The sequence below is a fragment of the Acanthochromis polyacanthus genome, chromosome 4, assembly GCF_021347895.1.
Source record: "Acanthochromis polyacanthus isolate Apoly-LR-REF ecotype Palm Island chromosome 4, KAUST_Apoly_ChrSc, whole genome shotgun sequence".
In the NCBI taxonomy this organism is placed as follows: domain Eukaryota; kingdom Metazoa; phylum Chordata; class Actinopteri; family Pomacentridae; genus Acanthochromis; species Acanthochromis polyacanthus.
The window spans coordinates 43,929,128-43,954,036 of NC_067116.1; the positions used below are offsets into that span (position 1 = coordinate 43,929,128).

At 42.7% G+C, this 24,909-nt stretch overlaps 1 protein-coding gene across 1 annotated transcript in view; it reads right to left on the reverse strand.

Moving 5' to 3' along the window:
* abl2 (c-abl oncogene 2, non-receptor tyrosine kinase) overlaps positions 1 to 24,909 on the reverse strand; it is a 45,520-nt gene that overhangs the window by 15,552 nt on the left and 5,059 nt on the right. The window contains 5 exon segments of the mRNA XM_051947197.1: positions 297 to 474; positions 1,029 to 1,113; positions 1,312 to 1,584; positions 1,674 to 1,969; positions 5,145 to 5,276. Of these exon segments, the coding sequence (XP_051803157.1) occupies positions 297 to 474; positions 1,029 to 1,113; positions 1,312 to 1,584; positions 1,674 to 1,969; positions 5,145 to 5,276 (964 nt within the window).

The following is a 24,909-nucleotide window of genomic DNA, read 5'->3' on the forward strand; positions in this document are numbered from 1 at the left end:
CCGTTGGAAAGTTGACAACTTTCTGATTCTTTCTGATAGATGTTTTTTCTTTATGGATGACACCCTCCTGCCCCGCACATCTCTTAGGGACGTGTTGTGGAGCAGGATGGTGGGTGTTCTTAACTTATTTTCTGTTTTCCTACTTATTGTTTTTCTCTCCTGTAGAAGTTGTTTAAATGCTTCAAATTGCATCCTGGAGAAACGCTCTCTCATCTTGCCTGCACTACTGTTGTACGTACAGCTAAATGAGAATAAAGCTTGATTTGATTTGAGGAAGCGTGAGAGCATCCCCTCACCTGTGTATGAAGTTTTTCTTCTCCAGGTACTCCATGGCAGAGGAGATCTGAGTGGCCATGTAGAGCAGCACCACGGCGTTCACCTCCTCCTTGTCACACTCCCTCAAGTAGTCCAGCAGGTTGCCGTGAGGCATGTACTCCGTCACGATGTAGAACGGAGGCTCCAACGTGCACACGCCTGTAGGAGAAGCAAACGCTAACCTTCAGTATGTTTGTGTGTGTTTGTGATGTGCTGAATTGGAAGAATGTTGTCAACTATGAACGTTTCAGTCGATTTTTTTTTCAGAAATTTGCCCATTGGTATGGTTGAGTCATTCCTGACATTAGAAATATCCTTTTTAAACATTATAGCCTTTGAGTATATTGTTTTTTTCGATTTTTAATCACAATATTTGCAGTGAATCCTGGTTAACAAACATCCAGGCGTAAGAGTTGCTGCTGCAGAAAACAGCTGAGATGAGTTTTAACTTAGTTTAGCATAAAAAGGATTCAAAATTACGGTTATTTCACGAACACTGTTTAAAATGTCTGCCATAAATAAAAGAAGCAGTATTGTAAACACAAACAGAGCCTTAAAAAAGTCGTTTATGGTAAAGCTGGTTGCTTGAGGGTTTGAAATAAACACTACAGTAAATGGGTGTAATTAGGTTTCAGAAAGAGGAAGCATGGTGACTTCTACTTTATACGCAGAATAAAGAAGTTCAGTCAGTGCTTCTTCTCATAAATACTGACCGAGGAGCTGAACGAGGTTTGGATGTTTGACCTCTTTCATTACTGCTGCCTCTTTCAGGAACTCTTCAACTTCCATGGTGTCCTCCTGTCAATGCAGAAAACAAAACGTTTCACCAGAAGGTTTGGCAGATGAAGCAGGATCATGTGTAATACCAATGTCTGCCTGCAGGTGGTGATGTGTAACTATTTTTACCCACGTACCGTCATTCAGCCACTCCGTTCAGCTTTCTACTATAAATTTAATGTGATATCTGATCATGTACATGCAGGAGGATGTTCTGACCTTGAGCGTTTTGACCGCCACCGTCAGGTTGTACTTCTTCCACACTCCCACATACACCTCCCCGTACTGGCCTCCCCCCAGCTTGTGCTTCATGGTGATGTCCGTGCGCTCCATCTCCCACTTGTCGTGGATGGGCGACACGCCGTACACCGTGGGCTTGTTGCATTTGGGTGCGGGGTAGTGCAGTGTGGTGACCAGGCCGTCAGCTACGGTGGAATGGTGGTGGACCAGCTCGGCCAGGGTGGCGAAGCGGCTCTCGGACGTCACATACACCTGAGGGAGGCAAGATTACGAAGCGATCAGGCACAGGAGAGAGCTTTAGTGAGCCGGTCCAACAACCAAAACCCCGTCCTGGACTGTACCTTTCCATCGGTGGCTGTGTTGATGCGGTAGTGGTACACTCTGCCCTCGTAGCGCAGGGATATGGACAGCTGACCGGGGCTGCTTTCGCTTTCCCGCACCAGGAAGCTGCCGTTGATGAGGGACGACAGCAGGTACTCTGCAGCGCTGCGGGAAACGGGCCCGTGGTACCAGCTGTGCTTCTCCAGACTGTTGACCGGCGTGATGTAGTTGGAAGGAACCCAGCCCTGGCCGTTCTTGGACCGAACCTCGCTCCACTCTCCATTCTGGTTGTAGCCCAGCACACGCAGCTTCTCACCTGGACACAGGAGGGGATGCTTAGCGGGGTGACTTGGGAAGACACCTGCTGACATCTTTGATGCCGGCGACGCACACCGAGACCAAACAGCTCATCAGGAGTTGAATAAACGGCACAAAAATGTGTTCATCAGCTGTTACTGCTACTGAGTCTCTTACTGTTAGACTGTTAGTGTTAAATAGTGTCATAATGCAGAGAGCACTGACCACCATGACAAAGACTTACACCCCCTATCAAAAGTTTTAGGACGCTTTCTCATTCAAATTAATGAGAAAGTGTCCTAAAACTTTTGACAGGGGGTGTACATGAAGGTTAATAGGCCAAACTATCCAGGATGCTTTGATGGTGAATGTCACTAATCCATGTTTAAATATCAGGAAACGAAAAGATGTTCAGTGCACCTAATGTGTTTCAATGACTGATCGGGCTGTGTTTGGTAATGTCGGTGTCTATCTCTCACCCTTCTTTAAACAGACATCTTTGGTTCATTAAATTTCCTCAGACATAACACAGAACAAAATTCCTTCCATGGGTCACCACGACTCTGTAATGCCTAAATAACAGGCCACATACTAGAAATACATGCCATGAAAACTTGACTTTCAGTGAAACTACATAAACAACGACAAAACAACAGTAAGGCAGTTTAACACTGTAACAAAGCAGACAGTCTTATGGGGATTTAGTGAGCAAAGGGCCACCATGACAAAGACTTGCGTGGCGGTTAACGGGTCACAGTGGAGACGACTTGGGCAGTGTGTTTGTACTCCAGTAGGCAAATTATCCAAGACGCTTTAACAGTGCATGAAACTAATTTCTGCTAAAATATCGGCATGAGTTCTCTACACCTAATGTGTTTCAATGATCGATTTCTGTTTGGTAATGTGATCTTCACCCTTCTTTAAACAGACATTTTTGATTCATTAAATTTCCTCAGAGACACACAAGACAGAACAAAACTCCTTCAATGGGTCACCACAACTCTGTAATAACTCAACAAGAGCTCACACACTACAAAGATGTGTCATGAAAACTCGTCTTTCAGTGAAACTGCATAAAAAGCCCTGAAACAATGATAAGGCTGGGTGAACAGCGTCTCTGTCACACAGGGCTCGGCAAAAGCAGGCATGTAGAGACTCGAGCCGCCGTCTCGGTCTGACGTCAACGCAGGAGACGGGAGGGAGTTGAGATGTGACTGGAGGAGGGAGGTGGAAATTAGTGCAACAAAACACTGGATGGAAGCAGCGATCGGTGCCGCCAGTTGGACGGAGGATCGAAGGGAAAGAAAACGGCAAGAAGGAGGAAGGAGGTAGTGGCCAGTCTGGCAGAAAGCAGATGCTGAGAGGGGGAGGGCAGCATCAGTCCACCCATCTTCTTCCTGTCAGCACTCGGCTTTATCTCCCACTCAGCGTTTCACTCAGCAGACATCCGTCTTTCAGCAGCTCAGATGATGCTGCAGAGCGTCACCCGAAAACATCCGGGCCGTAAAATAAAGCCAAGGGCTGCGTCGGTTGGTGATCGGTGGCAAATTTGATCCAGGAAGTCCAGTTGGAGAAATAGAATCATGTCTTAAATGCTAATCAGATGCCAAAATAAAAGTCTGGATAGTCATCACTGCAGAACTAGTTTATCTTTTATCTTCTGCAGCGAAAGTTAAGTCAAACCCAACTTGTTTTGCTTTGGGGTATTTGGGATTTTTTCCTTCTGTGCTGGTGTTCCTGCTCCACTGACAAACTGTCCTTTCAAATTCAAAACATTAACAGATCTGTGATACTTCACACAAGCCTTCAGTTGATTTCTAGCTTGGCCTGAGGCTATCATGACTTGCATAATACCTCAAAGTGTGTCAAACAGCAGCTCCTAGGATTGTGCAACAGACTGTTAACATTAAGCAGCGCCACACAGCAAACCAGAACAGCTCCGGTAGGTCTGGTTAGCGAGACGACTGAGGCCTTCTAACACGCTGCTACGAACCAGAGCTGCAGCTTTGGCTCCATAAACTAAACACCGCTCTAGTAGCAATGCAGAGAACTACAACAAACAGAGCTGGTTATCCACATCCAGCCCACCAATCCACCAGCCTCCTCTCAGTCTGCCTTCTGTGGCCCTTCAGTTTTGTGGGAGTGGAAACACTGACTGCCTCGATGCCTCGCACTGGGAGCCACATGTGCTCAAAGCAGGGCTCCGGTCTGGTCTAGCCCAGTTTGGCCTGGCATGAAGGAGAGACAATGATTAGCCCCAGACACGGGCCTGCTAAGTCCCCCCTCAGCAATCAGCCTCTGCCCGCTGCTTACCCACCTGTTATTATTACAGTTGAACCGATTTCATGTTAACGCAGCACTAGAGGCCGTTTCCAGCGCCGATAGGAAAAGTGCAGCGGGGCCTGGGAGGGCACATGTGCTCGCATGTGGGCAGAAAATCTCAGATTCACTCCATGAGTCAGGGTCTAAACATCATTTCCATCCCCGGCAGCTGCCATGGAAGTCTTAAAAGGACGGATAATTAACACACGTTTGCCACGTTTAACGCTTTGGATCAGATGGGGACACGAGGCCCGCCATCTCTGAATAATATCGCGAGGATATTTCAGGCTCATTACTCAGCGGAGAGGTGGTTGACTGGTTAACTGCTGCAGAGAGCAAAAACTGCAGAGAGGTTAACAAATCTGAAAACGGCAATTAAGATAAAGCATTATTGGTAATTTAGTTATTGTCTGCTCTCTTCCTACAAGCTGTAATCTCAAAATAAAGTAGAAAAACAATCCCTCACAGGTGGTATAAAGGTAATGAAGCATTGTGTGGGCGGCCGAGGGTTCGATACCCACTGAGGTCATCTCTGTTGGCACACAACATTCCTCTTAGATAACTTTCCCTCTGGAACATCCTGTCTAGGTGGTGCTGATGACTCCTCCTGTAAGGAAATCTCTCTGAGCCGTTGCAACAAATGTGCCGTTGAGGAAGGTGTGGCCGAGAGAGATCGATGGAAAAATTCTTAGGAGGAGCAACGTGGCGTCGCCGGGCAACACAAACTGAGTGATGATGCACAGAAAGAACGCGCCGCAGGACGAGTCTTTCAAGTCCTGTTCATGCGCATTACTAATATCTCAAATCAGAGGTAAATAAAGAGACTCGTTGCCATGGTGACGGTGCTAGTGGTGCCTTTTTTTTTTGTTTACCTTTGGTGATGCTGAGTGTGTTGTCTCCGCTCGCCACGAAGTCATAAAGTGCAACGAAGAGGTTCGGGTCGCTCTCGGCCGCCCCCAGTAGGTTCTCCTTGGAGCTCCAGCGCACCGCCTCTGTCAGAGCTTCTGGCGGAAAAGCAAAAGAGAAGATTAAATTCTGAGATTAGCAAACAAGATATCAGCATATTTTGCACAGGTGAGCCAAAGAATCAGTCACAGATGGTTCTGGAAATGCATCCTGCAGCTGTAAAACGTTCAAAAGCTGGTTCTGTTGACTAAAAAGTCCCATAAGTAGAACTGACCACAGCCAGAGTTCCTATTCCAATACAATCTACAGACAATCACATCCTGCTGGCAGGTCTGCTGAGCTATAAATGCTGAGATGTCTTCATTATCTCCAGCCTCCATGCTGCAGTTTGTCTACCTGTCCGTCCAGACCGAGCCTCCTGCCTGAACCCGGTTCGTAGCTCCCGGCCGCTCAGAGCCGCCCACTCATCCTCAAAACTGCTGCTTGCCTGCAGGCACCTCAAAGGCATCACTTTAGTCAAATCCAATCTCTGAAAAGCTGCTGTTATCACAAACACAAGGGCCTGCTGCGTCTCGTCTGAGCCAGGTAAGATCTGAGGAGGGAGGCCTTCTCTGGGTGTGTATATATGAAAGGAAAGAGGGCGGAGCTACAGGAGCTACCGGGATGGGAAATATTTACACAGGACGCTACATGACACACACACACACACCCTCACAGTGATGCATTAGAACACGCGTAGCGAACGCCAACTACACTCGACAGCTGCTGCCAAAGTGGCTGCAAGTCTGGACAGCTGCTGAAGGAGGGGAGAGGACCGCAGTGAAACGAAGGCAACACAAACGCTATTATACGCCCGTTTCTCCTCAAATATGACACTAATTTAATGTTTTGTTGAATAACTTTACACCTACACAACGTATTTAACCCTCCTGTTGTCCTCATTTACGGGCACCAAAAAATATTGTTTTCTATTTTGAAAAAAATCCAAAAATTCAGCAAAAAATAAATAAATCCACAAATTTCTGAAAATTTGCAAAACCTTCAGGAAGAAAACTCCAATAATTCCTTGGAGTTTCCCTTAAAAGTTTCATGAAAAAAAAAAATCCCCAAACTTGGCAAGAAAATTCTTGGAAATATTTTCCAAAAGTTAGTAAAAATCTTCCAAAAAATCCTAAAAATATCTAAAGTGACTACAAATATATCAGTGAAACTTATAATTTTCTTTAAGAACATTCACAAAAAAATCAACCAAAATCCAGCGAATTTCGCTGGATTTTGGTTGACTTTTTTGTGAATGTTCTTAAAGAAAAATTTTTAACATTTCTATTTTTCCAACAAAAAATGTTCAAAGATTTCCCAAAAATGTTGAAAAAGTGGACATCAGAAGTTTCACTGTGAAAATATATTTTTTCCCACATTTCCAAACTTTAAAACGGGTCAATTTTGACACGTAGGACGACACGAGGGTTAACACAGAAACAAGCTCTCATCTACCTACTATCCAAACAAAAAGTGCCAGATTTGGCGTTCACATTTACTTTGACGTGTGTTAAATTCAAATCCAAACCGAACGTCTTAAACGTATTCAGATCTGTTAAACCAGATGTGCTGCTCTGGAAGCTGCTGTTTGTGCATTTAGAGACGGAAAGCATTGCATTACTGAGGGATGTTTATGGAGAAAGCAACACAGAGCCCAAACGGATGGCGAGACCAAAAACAGAGATGGTTTTCTTCTGGTTGTCAACATCTGCCATCGCTACCAGCTACACGTTCAGACGAACGTTCAACAGATCAGCTCCAAGCGTTACGGAGCTGGTAGCGAAACATTTAAAACAACGCTTCTCGACATTTCACTGCTGCTGCCAGCGAGGTCAGGCTTTTGGTAATGTTGGCTAAGAATCCTCAGCGTGCTCAGCAGAGGTCTTGAGTAAATACTGCAGCTCACATGCAATACAGGCAACAGCTGCTGTCAGCAAGGTGGCGAAGACTTATTTCATGCTAAAAAAATCAACGAAAAATGCCGAAATAATTGAGAACACGAGTGCAGGCACAGTTGTCAGAAATAAGAGACACATTCTTCGTGATTTCACAACTATAAAGCCGCATCTGAAATCAGAAAAAAGACTGAATTTTAGTTTTTATGAGACAAGATACTCCGTGTTCTGTCACTTTTTGGAGCACACACGCTTTCACAAATCACCTGAACGTGAAAATTGGGCCTGCAACAGGAAATAAGTCAGGAAAATAAACACATCACAGCCCAGAAGTTCACATTTCTTTTACATTTTGATTTAAATTTGAGAAGTGAGAGCACAAAGCTGATAAAACTGAGATGACAAGGCGCACAGGTAGCTCAACGGGTCGCTCAGGAGACCCATGAACCGAGCTTTAGTCCACATGCAGCGGTCATGGGTTCCATTCCCGCCCATGGCCCTTTGCTGCCCATTCTTTTCCCCACTTTCCTGTCTTCCTCTCACTATGACTGCCAAATAAAGCAGCAAAAAGGCCAAAAAAAAAACCAAAAAACAACTGTGATGACAGAGATTATATCATCAGACCATGAGGAGTAATTTACCGATTCTGTCGAGACTTCCTGTGATTAGAACAGAAACTCGCTTCGCCTTTTCCAGTTAAATTTAAAAACAGAAATTAAACCTTTTCCGTCATTAGACAACACCACGTGTCAGACACATGACACTTTATCACATGGGAGCAGAGGTTTTCCCACGCTGCGTCATCCACACAATGAAATAACTCTAAACACAGCTGAAAATCCTCCTCCTCCTCCACCAAACAAACTAGCTGTTTTCTGTCCACACAACATCTATAAATGAGACTGGCACACCTTTGTTCTGGACCAGCATGCACTGCAGCGCGGCGCTGGCCGTGACTTGGCTCAGCCACAGCTCCCAGTACATCTTCTGTTCCGGTCAGTAAACAATCCCACAATCCACTTCGGTTTTCTTCACTCCGAGCAGTTTTAAAAGTCGAATCGTGTCTATAAAGACTGAAAACTACATTCTCCAAGCACAAAAAAAAGAAGGAGCAGAGGCCACGTCTCTAAACCATCTTCTTCGCTGTGGAGCACAAAAGCTGCACTCGGGGCAAATCTGAGCGGCGGCACAAAGACCTCCCCAGACCAATTATTTACCCACGCTGCCGTCCTTGAGCTAAACTGCCCAAAACTCCTGACGCTACAGCAGCGACTAGCAGCCCTCCGCCTCTCCCTGCTGGCTTTGATGTGGCCGAAGGGAGTCAAGGTTTCCGAGGTCCGCGTGGAGAGGGCCGACGTCCATGACTGATGTTCTCTGAGGTTTAAAGCGCTGTAAGAGGAGGGAAGGAGGGAGCAAAGAAAGAGACGTGTGGTTGGTTGGTGGGCCGGGGGGGGGGGGTTATGTGCAGAGGTTATGGAGGGGGAGGGGGGGGGTTATGTGCAGAGGTTATGGAGGGGCAGGAGAAGAGTGCACGGCATGGAGGAACGTTGGGCTGAATGTGATGTGTGTGGGAGTGTGTGAGGGCCGGAGCAGATGGCCGGCGTTGTTCTGCTAAAAGGAGGGGTGGAGGTCCTGTTAACCCACACTTTTCTTCTCTGTGTGTGTGTGTGTGTGTGTGTGTGTGTGTGTGTGTGTGTGTGTGTGTGTGTAAATGTGCACGACTGCTGCAACTGCCGGGCCGAGCCAACTGTCAGAGCTGCTCCTCTTACACAGCTACGTATGGCATGGCTCATTTCAGGAATGTTTTTAATGAAATAGTGGCATTACGACACACACATGTCAAAGCTGTCAGTTTCTCCGTTCTCGTCAAACAAGGAAGACACAAAAGAAACGCCACCGTAGCAAACAGAAGCGTGATAATGGCAAAAAAAAGTCAGAAATTTGGTGTTCGGTGTATTATTATTATTATAAAATTTGACCATTTTAACCCTTCACAAAAGAATCAACCAAAATCCAGCAAAATTCGCTGGATCAGGCGTTCCAGAGCTCCAGCTAATTACATCAAACAGTTTTCACATCACCATCCAGTTTCATTAACTTCCATAAATCGTTTCTGAAGCCCCGGCCAGCAGGAGAGACGCTGCTCTCGCTGTCCGAGCTCGAAGCCCATGTGCCGGAGCGTTTGATTGAGGGAGCAGTTGGCCTGTGAGGGGTTTGTCGTGTGCCCGTCCGGGTGCCTCACAGCGTGTTGAAGCTGAAGCACATGTTCGCTCTGAAGAAACCACGGCTTTGTGTCCAGAGTCTGCACCCCCAAGACAGCTGCGACAGAGGTGACCCCTCTCAGTCCCACGGCACACGTCACATGCACATATCCTCGTTACATACGAACACGTCAGCGGTGACCGTGTTCCCCCGGCAGCTGTTTGTGCCTCCGAGGTTCTTTAAAGGTAGAACTTCACCAGCCTTGTGCCAAACCGCTAAACGGCACAATAACAACTGAAGCACGCCCAAATCAAACACAATGCTGATTGTATCTGGAGCTGGAGGCCGGAGAGGTAAGGTCGTATTTTTAGCTGCTGGAGAACAAAACATAGCAGCATGACATCCAGAAATAACTCTGCAGAGCACATAGTGATGGTGGTACGCAGATAAACGGCTGCAGGAAGAACCGACAACAACGTGAGACAATGCTGCAGATGAGAGCCACTAATACAAGACATTACATGAGGCGGTACGACAGGACAGAGCAGATCCTGGTGTTAGCTACTGTAGAAAAGAACCCGCCGGGAACGTTTTTCAGATTTGGTTTTGAAATGATCTGTAATGTGCAACACGGCTGAAGCTAACTTTTTGTCTTTATGTAGCACTCTTTTCTTAGCATATCTAGACTTTGTGGATTGCTATAGTTATTAGGTCTTTAGATTTTGTATTTAGTACTGACTCCTGTTGCTACCTTGTTGTCTAACTTTTTTTAAGGACTGTAAGTTTCGAGTAGGGCTGGGCGATATGGCCAAAAAATAAAATCTCGATTTTTTTTAATCATCTTGGACGATTTTAATCGACTTTTGTTGTTTCTTTGCGGTCTGTTTGCTATGGCTAGTGCTAGCCATGCTGCACTCCCGTAGCTGCCAGCACTCTTCCCATTCTTTAGGAAGCCTCTGCCGGAGGTGCTGAAAGAGGTTAGTTGTGCTGCTACTCTTCGTTTTCACAGTACTTTTGCAAACCTTGCACATGACTGTAGTTTGCTCTGTGTCAGTCTTGTCAAAGCCGAACCACTTCCATAGAATCGATGTAACATGAGGCCCTTTTCTCGCGACCAACTCTTCGTCTGCTGTTCTGTCCGCCATGATGGGGGTGTGAGTGTTTTGGTGGAAGGAGATGAGAGGCGGAAGCAAACGCCAGTGCACAAGTCATGAAAGGCAGAAGAAGAATCTGTATTGTTATATATTTAAGCTCGGCTCGATTTTACGATTTGGCAAATTTTCAAATAGTCAGGTTTTAAAAAGGCGAATTAATCGAATTAATTCGATTTATCACCCAGCCCTAGTTTCAAGAGAAGTCAAGTTGATTTTTACTGAAGCTCCTATGACCGCCATGACCTGGACGACTGAGAATCTTCACAGAAATACTGGAAGTTTCAGTTCATCCCTCGCGTGCGCGAGCTCACTTGGCAATGAAGCTTTTTCTGATTTCTGATTCTAAACTTTGTGATATCACCGAGGCTGATTTGAGGAGAAATTTGAAGACGCAGTGAGTTACAGCCAGTGATTTCTTAAAGATTTATCACTGTATGTCAGCTGGTGTTGCAGTCTGTTCTGTCATTTAGCTTTTATCCATCTGAGAGGAGATTCAACACAAGAAAGGATCTAGTCAGGAGAAAACAACCTGAATAAGAGCCACAAAACAAGTTCAACAAGTTCACAACTCCCTTTAACTCTGAACTTTGGGGGTTTTGCTCTTTCAGCGTACATATCCGTGACTCATGTAGAGAACAGAAAGCAGAATTACAGCGATTCAACAATCAAAAGAAACCTAAACTAGTGTGATTAAGTGTGACAATTTTTAAGCTAAAATGACAACCATTTGGTCACAAGTTCTTAAATATACCAAGATTTTCTGCTTTTCTTTGTTTTCCGTCTTTGGAAAATGAATAAAATTGGGTTTTGGAGTGACGACAGACAACAAGAAATTGCCTTTTTTTTTTTTTTTTTTTTACTACTTAACGTTTTATCGACCAAACAACCAAACAAAATGTATAGAAAACTAACATAATAATAATAATAACAAACCAAGAACTAAGTAATATGTAATAGAATAATTCAGCAAACACCGTCACAAAGCCTGACTGTCAAAATTGGACCAACAAGACGACATGGTCATCAATATCCCCCGCCACATGTGATGTCTATGAGTCTATATTCAAGATAGTGATCAAGGACCATAACTCTGTTAAATATTATCACACAGGTCTCATTTTCGAACTTGATCAAGGTGTCCATGCTGTGAAGCTACACACTAAATTTCGTAATCCTAGCTGTAATAGTTTCCGAGAAAAGCTGTCCTCTTCATCTCGGACGGACGGACGGACGCCAAACCTATATCCCCCTTTTCCACTTTGTGGAGGCGGGGGATAATAAAAGAAAAATCACACACCGCTCAGATATTATTTCTTTTCTATTATAGTTTCAACTTGAGAACAGAGAATAACAGACATTCTATCATTTGATGATTAAGTCAGCAGCAATAATGCAAGATTTTTGCTTCAAGTTTCTGAGACACCATATGACTTCCTGTGGTTAAACACACTAAATATTTCAGTTATTTGTGCAGTTTGCTCATAAAAGTAAGGTATAGTGGACGGCCTAGTCGTCATCTCCATTCATCAAGTATACATCCCATTTAGTTCTCCTTAATTAAGGTTATAAGAGTCAATTTGAGAATTATTTGTTGTACGTCTTTATTCAGATTATACACACGTGGACAAAATTGTTGGTACCCCTCAGTTAAAGAAGGAAAAACCCACAATTCTCACTGAAATCACTTGAAACTCACAAAAGTAACAATAAATAAAATTTATTGAAAACTAAATAATCAAAATCAGCCATCACTTTTGAATTGTTGATTAACATAATTATTTAAAAAAACAAACTAATGAAATAGGGCTGGACAAAAATGATGGTACCCATAACTTAATATTTTGTTGCACAACCTTTTGAGGCAATCACTGCAATTAAACGATTTCTGTATTTGTCAATGAGCGTTCTGCAGCTGTCAACAGGTATTTTGGCCCACTCCTCATGAGCAAACAGCTCCAGTTGTCTCAGGTTTGATGGGTGTCTTCTCCAAATGGCATGTTTCAGCTCCTTCCACATATGTTCAATGGGATTCAGATCTGGGCTCATAGAAGGCCACTTTAGAATAGTCCAACGCTTTTCTCTCAGCCATTCTTGGGTGTTTTTGGCTGTGTGTTTTGGATCGTTGTCCTGTTGGAAGACCCATGACCTGCGACTGAGACCAAGCTTTCTGACACGAGGCAGCACATTTCTCTCCAGAATGCCTTGATAGTCTTCAGATTTCATCGTACCTTGCACACTTTCAAGACACCCTGTGCCAGATGCAGCAAAGCAGCCCCAAAACATTACTGAGCCTCCTCCATGTTTCACCGTAGGGACAGTGTTCTTTTCTTCGTATGCTTGGTTTTTGAGTCTATGAACATAGAGTTGATGTGCCTTACCAAAAAGCTCCAGTTTGGTCTCATCTGTCCAAAGGACATTCTCCCAGAAGCTTTGTGGCTTGTCAACATGCATTTTTGCAAATTCCAGTCTGGCTTTTTTATGAGTTTTTTTCAGCAGTGGTGTCCTCCTTGGTCGTCTCCCATGAAGTCCACTTTGGCTCAAACAACGACGAATGGTGCGATCTGATACTGATGTACCTTGGCCTTGGAGTTCACCTTTAATTTCTTTGGAGGTTGCTCTGGGCTCTTTGGATACAATTCCAACGATCCGTCTCTTCAATTTGTCATCAATTTTCCTCTTGCGGCCACGTCCAGGGAGGTTGGCTACTGTCCCGTGGGTCTTGAACTTCTGAATAATATGAGCCACTGTTGTCACAGGAACTTCAAGCTGTTTAGAGATGCTCTTATAGCCTTTACCTTTAAGATGTTTGTCTATAATTTTTTTTCGGATGTCCTGGGACAATTCTCTCCTTCGCTTTCTGTTGTCCATGTTCAGTGTGGTACACACCTTTTCACCAAACAGCAGGGTGACTACTTGTCTCCCTTTAAATAGGCAGACTGACTGATTATGAGTTTGGAAACACCTGTGATGTCAATTAAATGACACACCTGAGTTAATCATGTCACTCTGGTCAAATAGTTTTCAATCTTTTATAGAGGTACCATCATTTTTGTCCAGGCCTGTTTCATTAGTTTGTTTTTTTAAATAATTATGTTAATCAACAATTCAAAAGTAATGGCTGTTTTTGATTATTTAATTTTCAATAAATTTTTATTTATTGTTACTTTTTTGAGTTTCAAGTGATTTCAGTGAGAATTGTGGGTTTTTCCTTCTTTAACTGAGGGGTACCAACAATTTTGTCCACGTGTGTATATGTTAATTCATCAGTGCCTCTGTTGAATGATGCGTTGTGAAATGAATTTACCGCATTTTTTTTCCTCAGAAAACATTACAATAAAGCGTTTTTTTCGTTTCTCAAGGAAAAACCACCGTGTCCTCACTTTAAACTGTATTTAAATAACTGGACTGGCATTATAATGGCATTAAACCCCAAAAACTGAAGAGTGTTATGAACATACTGAACTTAGAGGAAAATAACATAAAACTGACATTTCTTCTTTCACTAAATGTCCTTAACATGGTGTCTTTGCAAAATGAATAAAAGTGGGTTTGCAGTGATGGCAGATAACAAGAAATCGACATTTTCCAATGCTTAGCCCAAACAATTAACCAAAATGTACAGAAAATGAACACAGCAGCATTCTATCATCTGCTCATGATGAGTAAGTCAGCGGCAATGATGTAACACTTTTCCTCCAGGCTTCAGAGACGCTGTCATCACTTCCTGTGGTTAAAACATGCTCAGTATTTCAGTTTTCCAGTCTAGTTTAGGCTCTCTCATTAAAATTCAACAAATGTAGTGTGTGTCATTGCTATAATCTCACAAAGCTGCTGTTAAATTAAACAGATTTCATAGTTGGTCCACACCATGTGACCGACATGTGACATACATCCACATGAGAGCGCACGCTTCCCCACGCTGTGCAATCCACACCATGAACAAACTACAAATATGCCTAAAAATCTTCCTCTTTTATCAACAGTTGATCTGCTGACCTTTTATCCTGCTCAGCGCTTCATCAGAACCTTTGTTGTGGACCACCATGCTGCGGTGACTCAGGAGTTACAGCAGCATTTCTTTGAAAGCCTGAGTCTCTATACGAAGGCAGAAAATTTCCAGGCAGAAACAAAACAGACTAAAGATCAGAGACAGACCGCCTTCTTCACTGTGAAGCACAAAAGCTGCACTCAGGGCAAATCTGAGAGAGACGAAGACCTCCCCAGACCAATTATTTACCCACGCTGCTGCGCTCGAGTTAAACTGCCTCAACTTGTGACGCTACAGTAGCGACTAGCAGCTTCTTCCTGCCAGCTTTGACATGGAAAAGCAAATAATACTAGAAATCTTTCTCCTTCACCAAATAACGAGTGTAAACTGTCTATTCTGTCCACTACTACATCACAGCATGTGGATCTATTTCGCTTCTAAATGATACACAAAAGTTGAGGGTTACCCAGACAATTACCATGAAACCTCACATTTTTATTCACGTGCACAAGGGTTTTTTAGTTCAGCCCAGTTTGATCTCAAGTGGGATCGGATCAGTAAAATCACAGCATGCCCTTTAAATAACCACAACTCCAAAACTGTCCTTTGTTTTACTGCAAAAAAGTACATTCTGAAGATGTTCACATGTACTATTTTACTTTACGATCAAAATGAGTAAAGTCAAACAAAAAACAAAAACGAGACAAAAAATGACAAAAACAAGACAGAAAATGCCAAAAATGAGGCACAAAATGACAAAAAAATGAGATAAATGACACAAAACCAAACATAAAAAAGAGACAAAAAAGCTACAAAGTGACAAAAAATTAGACAAATGACACAGGCGAGACAAAAAAAGACATGAAATGACAAAAACGAGATACAAAATGACAAAAAAAATGTGACAATTGACACAAAAACAAATAAAAAAGAAAAAAAAATTAGACAAAAAAGTTACGAGACAAATAATTAGACAAACGAAACAAGTGAGACAAAAAAGACACGAAATGACAAAAACGAGACAAAAAATGACAACAGCAAGACACAAAATGACAAAAAATGAGATAGATGACACAAAAAAACTAAAAAAAGTTACACAAAAAGTTACAATGCGACAAAAATTTTTTACAAACTATACAAGCGAGACAAAAAGGCATGAAATGACAAAAACGAGACACAAAATGACAACAGCAAGACACAAAATGACAAATGAGATAGATGACACAAAAAACTAAAAAAGTTACACAAAAAGTTACAATGCGACAAAAATTTTTTACAAAATTATACAAGTGAGACAAAAAGGCATGAAATGACAAAAACGAGACACAAAATGACAAAAAAATGAGATAGATGGCACAAAAAACTAAAAAAAGTTACACAAAAAAGTTACAATGTGACAAATTTTTTTTACAAAACTATACAAGCGAGACAAAAAGGCATGAAATGACAAAAACGAGACAAAAAATGACAACAGCAAGACACAAAATGACAAAAAATGAGATAGATGACACAAAAAACTAAAAAAAGTTACACAAAAAGTTACAATGCGACAAATTTTTTTTACAAAACTATACAAGCGAGACAAAAAGGCATGAAATGACAAAAACGAGACAAAAAATGAAAAGAAATGAGACAAACAACACGAAGCCAAACTGAAAAAGAGAAAAAATGAGACAAAAGTTACAAAGCGACAAAAAAATTATTAAACGACGTAAGTGAGACAAAAAAGACAAACGCAAGCAACAATACAACAAAAAAATGGAACTGAACAATGCAGTATTGTGCTTTTCTAAACTGTATTTATTTTAGGGTTGGACCCCAACATCCCGAATATCCAAAAATTTGTTCGCTACGGCGGTATCCGGATATTAATTTTGTTATCTGAATATACTCCCCTCCCCCCCAAGAAACCACTATTCGGGCCAGCCCTATTTATTGTTATCTTCATCGGAAAAAAACTGCTTGTCTTTCATAAATAAGGACATTTCTACATGACTCCTAACTCTTGAACGGTAGAGTGGATGATTTTATACAGTATTTATGTGACACAATCCATGCAGTTACTGACACAATAATGTCTAATGGTTCACTGATTAATCAGAGTTGATAGAAAAATATATTCTCTTAGCAAAATGTGAGTAAATGCATTTATTCCTCACATGTCAGCGCTGCTATTTACAAGCAATCCAACATTTTGACAACAGAGAATCCATGGACAGAGAGGAGAGTCAGTCGTTGTTCAAGAGGACTAGACAAAGGACAATAGCCTCATTAATGCCACATCACAAGTGTGTGTGTTGTCAGTGTGTGCGAGTGTGTGGAAAACATTCCCTTGTTCCTGAGAACTTCCAACCTATGATGTGAACTCAGAGAGCGTCTGAAGCAGCCATCCAGGTAATCAGGAATGAAACTGTTGCATTGAAACATGTATAATCGCACACATGCACACACTTGTCTGGTGCGCTCGTGTCCACACAGGCAGACTCCCATCTCCCTCCACGGTGTTGCAAACCTTCTCTGAGTAAATAGTTACACACATCGGGAACGCCTGTGAACGTTCTCTATTCGGTGCATCACATTTGCCGTATACGTGGAAATCCAGCGATCAGGGAGTGGACAGACGCCGGCCAGGACCCTGCCCCCTCTCAGGGCCTGTTATGGGTTAATAATGGGCTGTAAGTGCTTCCCTTTAGGTGTGCTGGAAACAAAGCTAAGTGCTGCTTTATGTGGCAGCAGAGCGGATGAGTGGCGTTTGATGGATCTGCAGCGGCCTGCAGGGCAAACGACACGGGGCAACAAGCTGTCACCATTTAAAGCAGATTTTAACAGGCTAATTACAAGCTAGAGGAGTTACTGATAAATCACTGATGGAATGACTGACATTAGTAACTTTATCGATTAAAAAATATATTATGAAGGACGTATTGTAGATTAGCTGGAGTTGTTGCACAAAGTTACTGTTTGATAAATTATAAACTGAAAACACTCTAATATTTTATTAATTTTATTTGTGTTTTTTTCTTTTTCTTAACTGCACAGCACTTTGATTCAATTCCTGCTGCTTGTAAATGCGCTTTATGTACAAAAAAATGGGACTTTGACAGCATTGTGGAGGCTTCGCTAGCAAAGGGCACCATGACAAAGACTTCTGTGACCGTTCATGGCTGCTGGCCAAAATCTACTATGATAGCGTTGAGATTTCTCAGATGTAATTACTATGTTCAAAGTGAAATTGGTAACCTTAAACTGTCAGCACATGTAAAAATGTCCGCTGTACTTAATTTATCTTCATGATTAATTGAATATAAAACGGTAGCTACTGAGAACGCAGAGTAGACTCTGACTTCATCCATTACTGACTTGTATTTTTATCATTTTATTTAGATTTGTGTTTTAGTTCATGTGTTTTTTTTCTTAAGTGTACACAGCACTTTGAATAAATTCCTGTCGCTTTTAAATGCAAAATTCACTGGATTTTGGTTGATTTTTTTGTGAATGTTCTTAAAGAAAATACCAGAAGTTTACTGATATATATGTAATCACTTTAGATATTTTTAGGATTGTTTTGGAAGATTTTTATTCATTTTTTAAAAGTATTTACAATAATTTTTTGCCAAATTTGGCAGATTTTTTTTTAAACTAAAACTTTTAAGGAATTATTGGAATTTTCTTCCTGAAGGTTGAACAAATTTTCTGAAATTTGGGGAATTTTTTTTGCTGAATTTTTGGATTTTTTTCAGACAATGAAACAACATTTTTTGGCGCCGGTAAATGAGGACAACAGGAGTGTTAAAGTGTTCATCACTAATACAAACAACACACAAACTTAGAGGTCACAGTCATCTGTTTACAGGTCATCTATTAATACAATTCATAACTCATCCTTTGTTATGTAAATTTCAAAATACAAAACAAAAAGACGCCCTTGGGTTCTTAGGAACATTTCTAATCTAGTAAATACAGAGCTGACCTAACAGTGGGCGTCAGAGCACCGTCCTCTCTGCAGATCTGCCCGTTCTTGTAAAAATGCATCATGTGGATGATGTAAATCGTCTGGCTGAGGTGCGTTTATGTAACCGGCCCCCACAGGTAAGAGGCGTGTCCTCCACAAAGCTCTCCGTGAAACCGCCTCCTTCGCTTGGCTTCATTCTTCGCTGTGAGGGTTTACAGGAGAACCTGCGGACTAATCCTGATGTTGAACAGCTAATCTGTGTGTGGTGTGGTTGAGTGGTTCAGGTGTGGGTTTAAGCTTCTTCACACTGACTCAGGCTGAAGACCCGGCCGGAGCCCAGGGGGAAGGCTTCACCTCCACCGTGGGCTCCGTCAGAAAGCTCAGACGCCTCCTGGCTGCTCAACCCCTCAGTGGATCGTTCACATCCAACGTTACACCACACAACCCGTCTTAGTGAGAGGGTTTCTCTGCTCATTGTACACATTCTGAAACCACACAAAAGAACCATCCAAATCTGTTCATTCTGGTGGCAACAGGCCTCGCAGATTCGTAATACATGGACTTTAATTGTAAGGAAACTGAACCTAAACAGCGATTTCTGCCACACACGAAAGGTAGAGTTTTTTGTATATATTATTACCTCAAAAACTTTGTCTTTTTAAAGAGAAACACTAAAGGTTGGAGTGGACGACGTTGGTGGGCAGTTTGATGGCATAGAAAAGGGTATCAAACACTCTAAAGAAGGCAAAATAATTTAGGCAACAATTTCAGGGCAAAAAATGTATTCAAACTGATAATGATCACAAATCGGTCCTAGTAACCCTCGGTAAGCCTCGAGGTTGGATGCTCCTAAAACTGGCCGAAGAATCACCATGAAGTGTAGAGTCAGAAGGCGGGCGTAACTAAGTGACGACAGAGGCGCGACGATTCTGACAGAAACAACCGGAAACAACCATAGAAACAAGGATAGACAAGAAGATTAGCCTAGCCACGCTAGACAACCCACAGCAATGAATTTAATTCTCTGCCAGGGTCTTCAGATCTGGGTCTAGCGCGGCTAGGCTATGAGCTTCACCCATTGACTGTATAAATAAGGCTTCACCGAACTCCCGCATCCTCTGATTTCCGGCGCTCTAGGAACTACGTCAGCCTGTTCGTTGCGCTGATTGGTTGTATACCTACCCAATTGCTGCAGAGCGATTTGAAGACAACCTTTTAGCTCGCCTCCCTGTCTGTCGAGAGTTCCTAGACTCACGCATCTTCAGACCTGGGTCTAGCGCGGCTAGGCTAAGATAGCAAGCACAGCGTCACTGTAACCATGACACAAGTGAACCGTCAGCTGTCTGCTAACGATCACGATACCAATACAAACCCAAATCAGACTTATTGGAACTTATCCGTAAGAAATGATACAACGACTGAGCAGCTTTGCAGAGAACAACACAAACAAAAAAGGTCACATAAGTGTCTAAACATGGATGAAAAAACAGCCTGAATTAATGCTAGAAATTCAGCCAGGGTCTACTGCAGCTTCTGCTTAAACATGGAAAGAGATGGAAGACGTGACAGTTTCAGAGATTTTGAGAGGGAATTCAATAATCGCCGCAGCAAAGCGAAAGACAGTGCGAACATTTAGGGATACAGAGAGTATTAATAAGCATCTGTCTGGGCCAATCTTCAGTTCATTCTTTGTGGATTCAGGATCCTTGAAGTTTCTTCCAGAAGACAACAGCAGAGGTAAATTAGCTGGTACCGCAACTCTGGTGTAAATTACTTTTAATTGTGCACAGTCCCAGCAAAAATAAGCATAAAACAAAACAAATACTCTGAAATTCAAACAGGGTTTACTGTATTATTTAGAATGAACCGAGGCTGCAGAGTAAACCTGCAATCCTTCACTGAGCAACTTCCTAAAGTCCTGTAAACTCAACAACTCCAGGCCCGTCTCCCCTCAGAATAATCACACGAGATATTTGAGGACGGCGCTGCTGCCACAGGGCGTCCAGATTAAGGTTCTGAGTGACTGGTCAGCTGGTGGGCGACTACACTGGAGGAGGAGGACGTGCCGGATAATCCTCAACTTCACCGAGAAGTAAAGAAGGGAAATGAAAGAACGAGTGCATGTGAATGTGTCTCTGCATGTTCACAGCCTGTGCTCGCAGTCAAGCGTGCTCGTTTCCAGCCAAGTCTCCAGCCTGCAACCAGCAGATAAAGCAGCAGCGATAATGCCAGCGACGGAGGACTCATCCTGGAAGCAAATCAGCGTTTAACAGGCTTGGCACAGAGGTTGCCCCGCTTTCTTACCATATCTCTTTTTTTTTTTCCTTCTCCCTGCAACACTATTGCAGCTTAAGAGTGAAACTGCGATTTCACCGGCAGCCGCTGCAACAATTTGGCGAGACGGTCCTCTGAAGTTTAAAACATTTGGTGTTTTTAAGCCGACAGATGCGAGGGACGGCTTCACCATCTGCACAGCCAATCACTCCTGTTCTGATTAATCCTCACCCTTTAATGATAAAAGCATCACAGAGTGGAGGCCAAGGAACAGAAAAACTAGGACTGTGGTTTTGGGACTGCAGAACGTTTGACTGGTAGCAGATGCAGGCTTAGGGCTGCAACTGGGAGCTGTGGTACGGGAGCACGCATTCCCAGCAGCAAAGCAGCTCTTAAAGATGCTAAACTTTCTAAAATGTGCACTAATTATTTCTTCAGTTTCATTAAATATTATTAAGCAGTTAAACCTCTGAATCGCCCTCCTCATTTATGCCATATTTGCCACAAAGCATTAGGAATTAAAGGGTATTATTACTCTTCTTAGATAGATTTGGGATTAAAGCCCATCGCAGCAGGCAGAGTTCAGCAGAAAGCTGGAGACCAGGGGTGTCAAACATAAGGCTCACGGGCCAAAAGCGGTCCTCCAGAGGGTCCAATTTGGCTCTTGAAGTGTAAAACATACAGAGAAGACATTAACCGCAATTTGTAAAATTGTAAATTTAAAATAATTTTTAGACCATGACAAGTCGTGTTGATCATGAAGTAAAATGCTAGATTGTTCATTGTCCTTTTGTGTCTCATTTTGTCATATTTGTCTTGTTTTGTTGTTCTTTTGTCTTCTGTCTTTTGTCTTGTCTCATGTTTTGTTTGTTGTTTTGTTTTTTGTCTTGTTTGTTCTTTTGTCTTTGTTTTGTATTTTGTTTGTTTTGTTTTGTTCGTTTTTGTTGCTTTTTGTCGATTTGTTTCTTGCTTTTGTCATTTTTTTGTCTGTTTGTGTCGCTTGGCCATTTTTTGTCGCTTTGTAATTTTGCCTAATTTTTTGTCGTTTTGTTTGACAACATTTGTCTAATTTGTCATTTTGTGTCTCGTTTTTACTGGGGCTTTTTGTCACTTTTTGTTGTTTTGATCATGAAAAAAGCTATATGTAACATGGGAAATTTCCCCTGACATGGGATGATAAAGATTATCTTATCATTCAGTTCCAGATACCCGAGACTAAATGTGTCGGAGTTGTGGTCAGTTATGGGTTATTGCGCTGTGATTTTATTGGTCCGCCAACCTTATGATCAAACTGGGCTGAATGTGGAGGCTGAACTAAGATGAGTTTGACACCTATGATCCAGACAGACAGAGCTGGGTGACTGCTAACAGGAAAAGGCTCATTCTGGGATGGAGCGGCTCGGCGGTTGTGCTACTCGGCCGGCTTGGGACGAGGATTGAGGCATAAATTATTTAACACACAAGCATTACAGAGTCCACAACGTTGCATGAAATATTCACACGTAAAACATGTTTGATCGTGTTAAAATTATCAGCACAGAAACACTCTCCGCTCAACATTTCACCCCAACTCTGAGACAATCAGTCAGACTCATCAGTTTTGCCCTAATTTCATCCAGAGGAGGTGTGGCCACGGCTCCTCCTAGTGGCTAACGGCAGTCACTAGAAAAAACACATCACTCCTTTTATCAACACATCATCTTCACTCCCAGATATTATCTTCTAAAGCCTATTAAATTCTCCACCCACGGCCATCAAAGCATCTGAAACTTCTGTGCACCGGCTGCTGGTAGATTTATCCCGGTTGTCGGGTTTTAGCGAACAGACTCCACAGAAAAGTGGATTTGTCTCTAATCTAATTTCACCCGTGATGCAAATCAGCTTTGGTCCTTGAATCCTGGATCCAGGAATCTCTCTTCTCCTGTGGGCAGCTTAAAAAACGCTGTGCTTTAGGTACGGCTGGCTCAGTGCGCATCATCTGTGCGGCTGCCAAAAAATTATACCAATCTGCTCATCTGCCCCAATTTCTGTGATCTGTTAGTAAAAATAGATTAGCCTGCCGCTTTGTCGGCTGTTATAAAAAGAACCTTCAGAAGCATCTTTCTGCCGTCAGTACACCAGTTTCCTCGGGTGAAGGTGGTGAGCATGTGACAAACACCGAGAAGCTGCTTCAGAACACTGCGACAGAAACCCCATTAACGAGTTCAGCTCCTCAGCAGCTTCATTGCTCTTCATTAGCAAAGAGCTCCGGCCGCTGCAGTGTGTATCGGATAAACCCACTGCAGAGATGGAGATCTCTGAATCCCTGACAAGGCCGACGGGCTGGACCCATCGATATGCTGCAGCCACTGATTCACCAATACAGAGATGGAACCGATACTCCTACAGGACGCCGTCTGTCCAGCTCCCTTTGAACCAGCACCGAGGCAGGCGGCTTGTTCAGCTCAGTGTTTTTAAAGCTACCTGTGAAGGAAAAACTCCTCTTTCTAAGGTCATAATAAGTCAGACGCTGCAGGAGGTTAGATTTTGTCTATCCTGACGTGACTAAGCAGACTAGCTGTCTCCATATCAGTCTGTAATCTAAATCTGACCTTCTCCCAGCTACAATATACAGCAGAAGATCAGAGCAAATCCTCAGAGATGATGCTGGAGCTGCTAGCATGAACTGCTGCTCTGTCGGTGTCACTTTTCCTGATATCAGTCATCTATCTGTGTTGTTGGAAGACAGGGATGCTACATTAGAGACACAACAACAGTGTCTGTCACACCGACACATGTGCAAAGACAAATTCAAATGTTTCCGAGGACTTCATGGAAAAACAATACGTTTCTTTTAACAGTTTTTCTTTGTTTACAAAGAAAATTCAACCCGTTTATGGTCATTTCATCACCACCGTCTCATCAAAATGTGACGAATAAAGTCCAAATAATAATGTTCAAGCAGGACTGAGACAGTATGAGTCGATTCTTTGGATATAATTTTAAAATATTTAGGATTTTTATCATTTTACTGAGATGTTTTGTTTGCAGCAAAGAAGATTGTTAAAAAAAAAAAAAAGTTAATTTCTCAGCTCAACGTTTGTGATTGATGCAAACCTAAGCAGGCGGCTGATTCACCAGAAAGAAAAAGGCAACGCTGGAATTTACAGACGCTGAAAAGTTCACCGCTACTAAAGAGACAGAGTGAGCAGGAGGGGAAACGAGAGTCCGCTGGGTCACTCAGATCAATCCACACTAAAGGCCTCCAGAACTCATTTGCCACCCTAAAGTGATTCAGGCATACGAGTGTGCACGTAAGACACCCGCTGATCGTGGAGAGACAGGCAGCAACACACAGAGGCGTGAGTTCAACAGACAAACATGCATTCCTCCTCGACTGGCACCTTTCAATTACGTCCCAAGAAGGCATCATTAAGCCACAGAAGTATGCCGGTGTGTCAGAACGTGGCTGCAGAGCTGGATTAATAAAGGCGATTCAGCGCGCTCGTATCGACAGCTTTCACTGGGAAACCGTACGTACAGAGCTTAAAAAAAGATCTGATGTCAAAAAGCAACACTTCATCCCACCAGCTGACTCACAGCCACACCAGGAGCACATTATTTTACTTCCCTTGCCTGCTTTAACGCTCACATTTACCTGCATGGGATGATTAAAATGTCATTTTGAGTTGCCAAAACTCAGCAGGATGAAGTCAAATAAACAGAAATGAAATCTAACCACCAAACGTTTTAATTTTCTCTGGTTAAATATCCCATAAATGACTGCTGATACATCATTATGAACAGAAAGAGCCGCTGCTAATCTGCAGTATTCTGTTGTTTTACATCATATTATACAAAAAAAAACACGTATTGTGGCGGTATTGTAACATGTATTTTGGTTAACAGGGTTCCTGCAGAGATCAGACAGTCAGATTTAAAGTCATTTTAATGCTGTACTGTAAAAGTTTTACTCAACAAATTCCACGGGTTTGTTTTTTGTAAATCATTTTTAGATAAAAACTGTCCCTACATTTCACTATTTCTGAATCCAGAAACCCCCCTGACCACCCACAGGCTGCAGTCATTCTCTGAAATCCACGTTTTCGAACTATTTTTGCTAGAATCTGCATTTCTCCATTCCCAGCTCTCCTCCACCTGGTCCAGCCTGTCGGTCACTTTTAAAACATGCAGTTTTTGGTAACTGTACCCGACCGACCAGAACAGTTATCCCAGTGCTTCAGCATG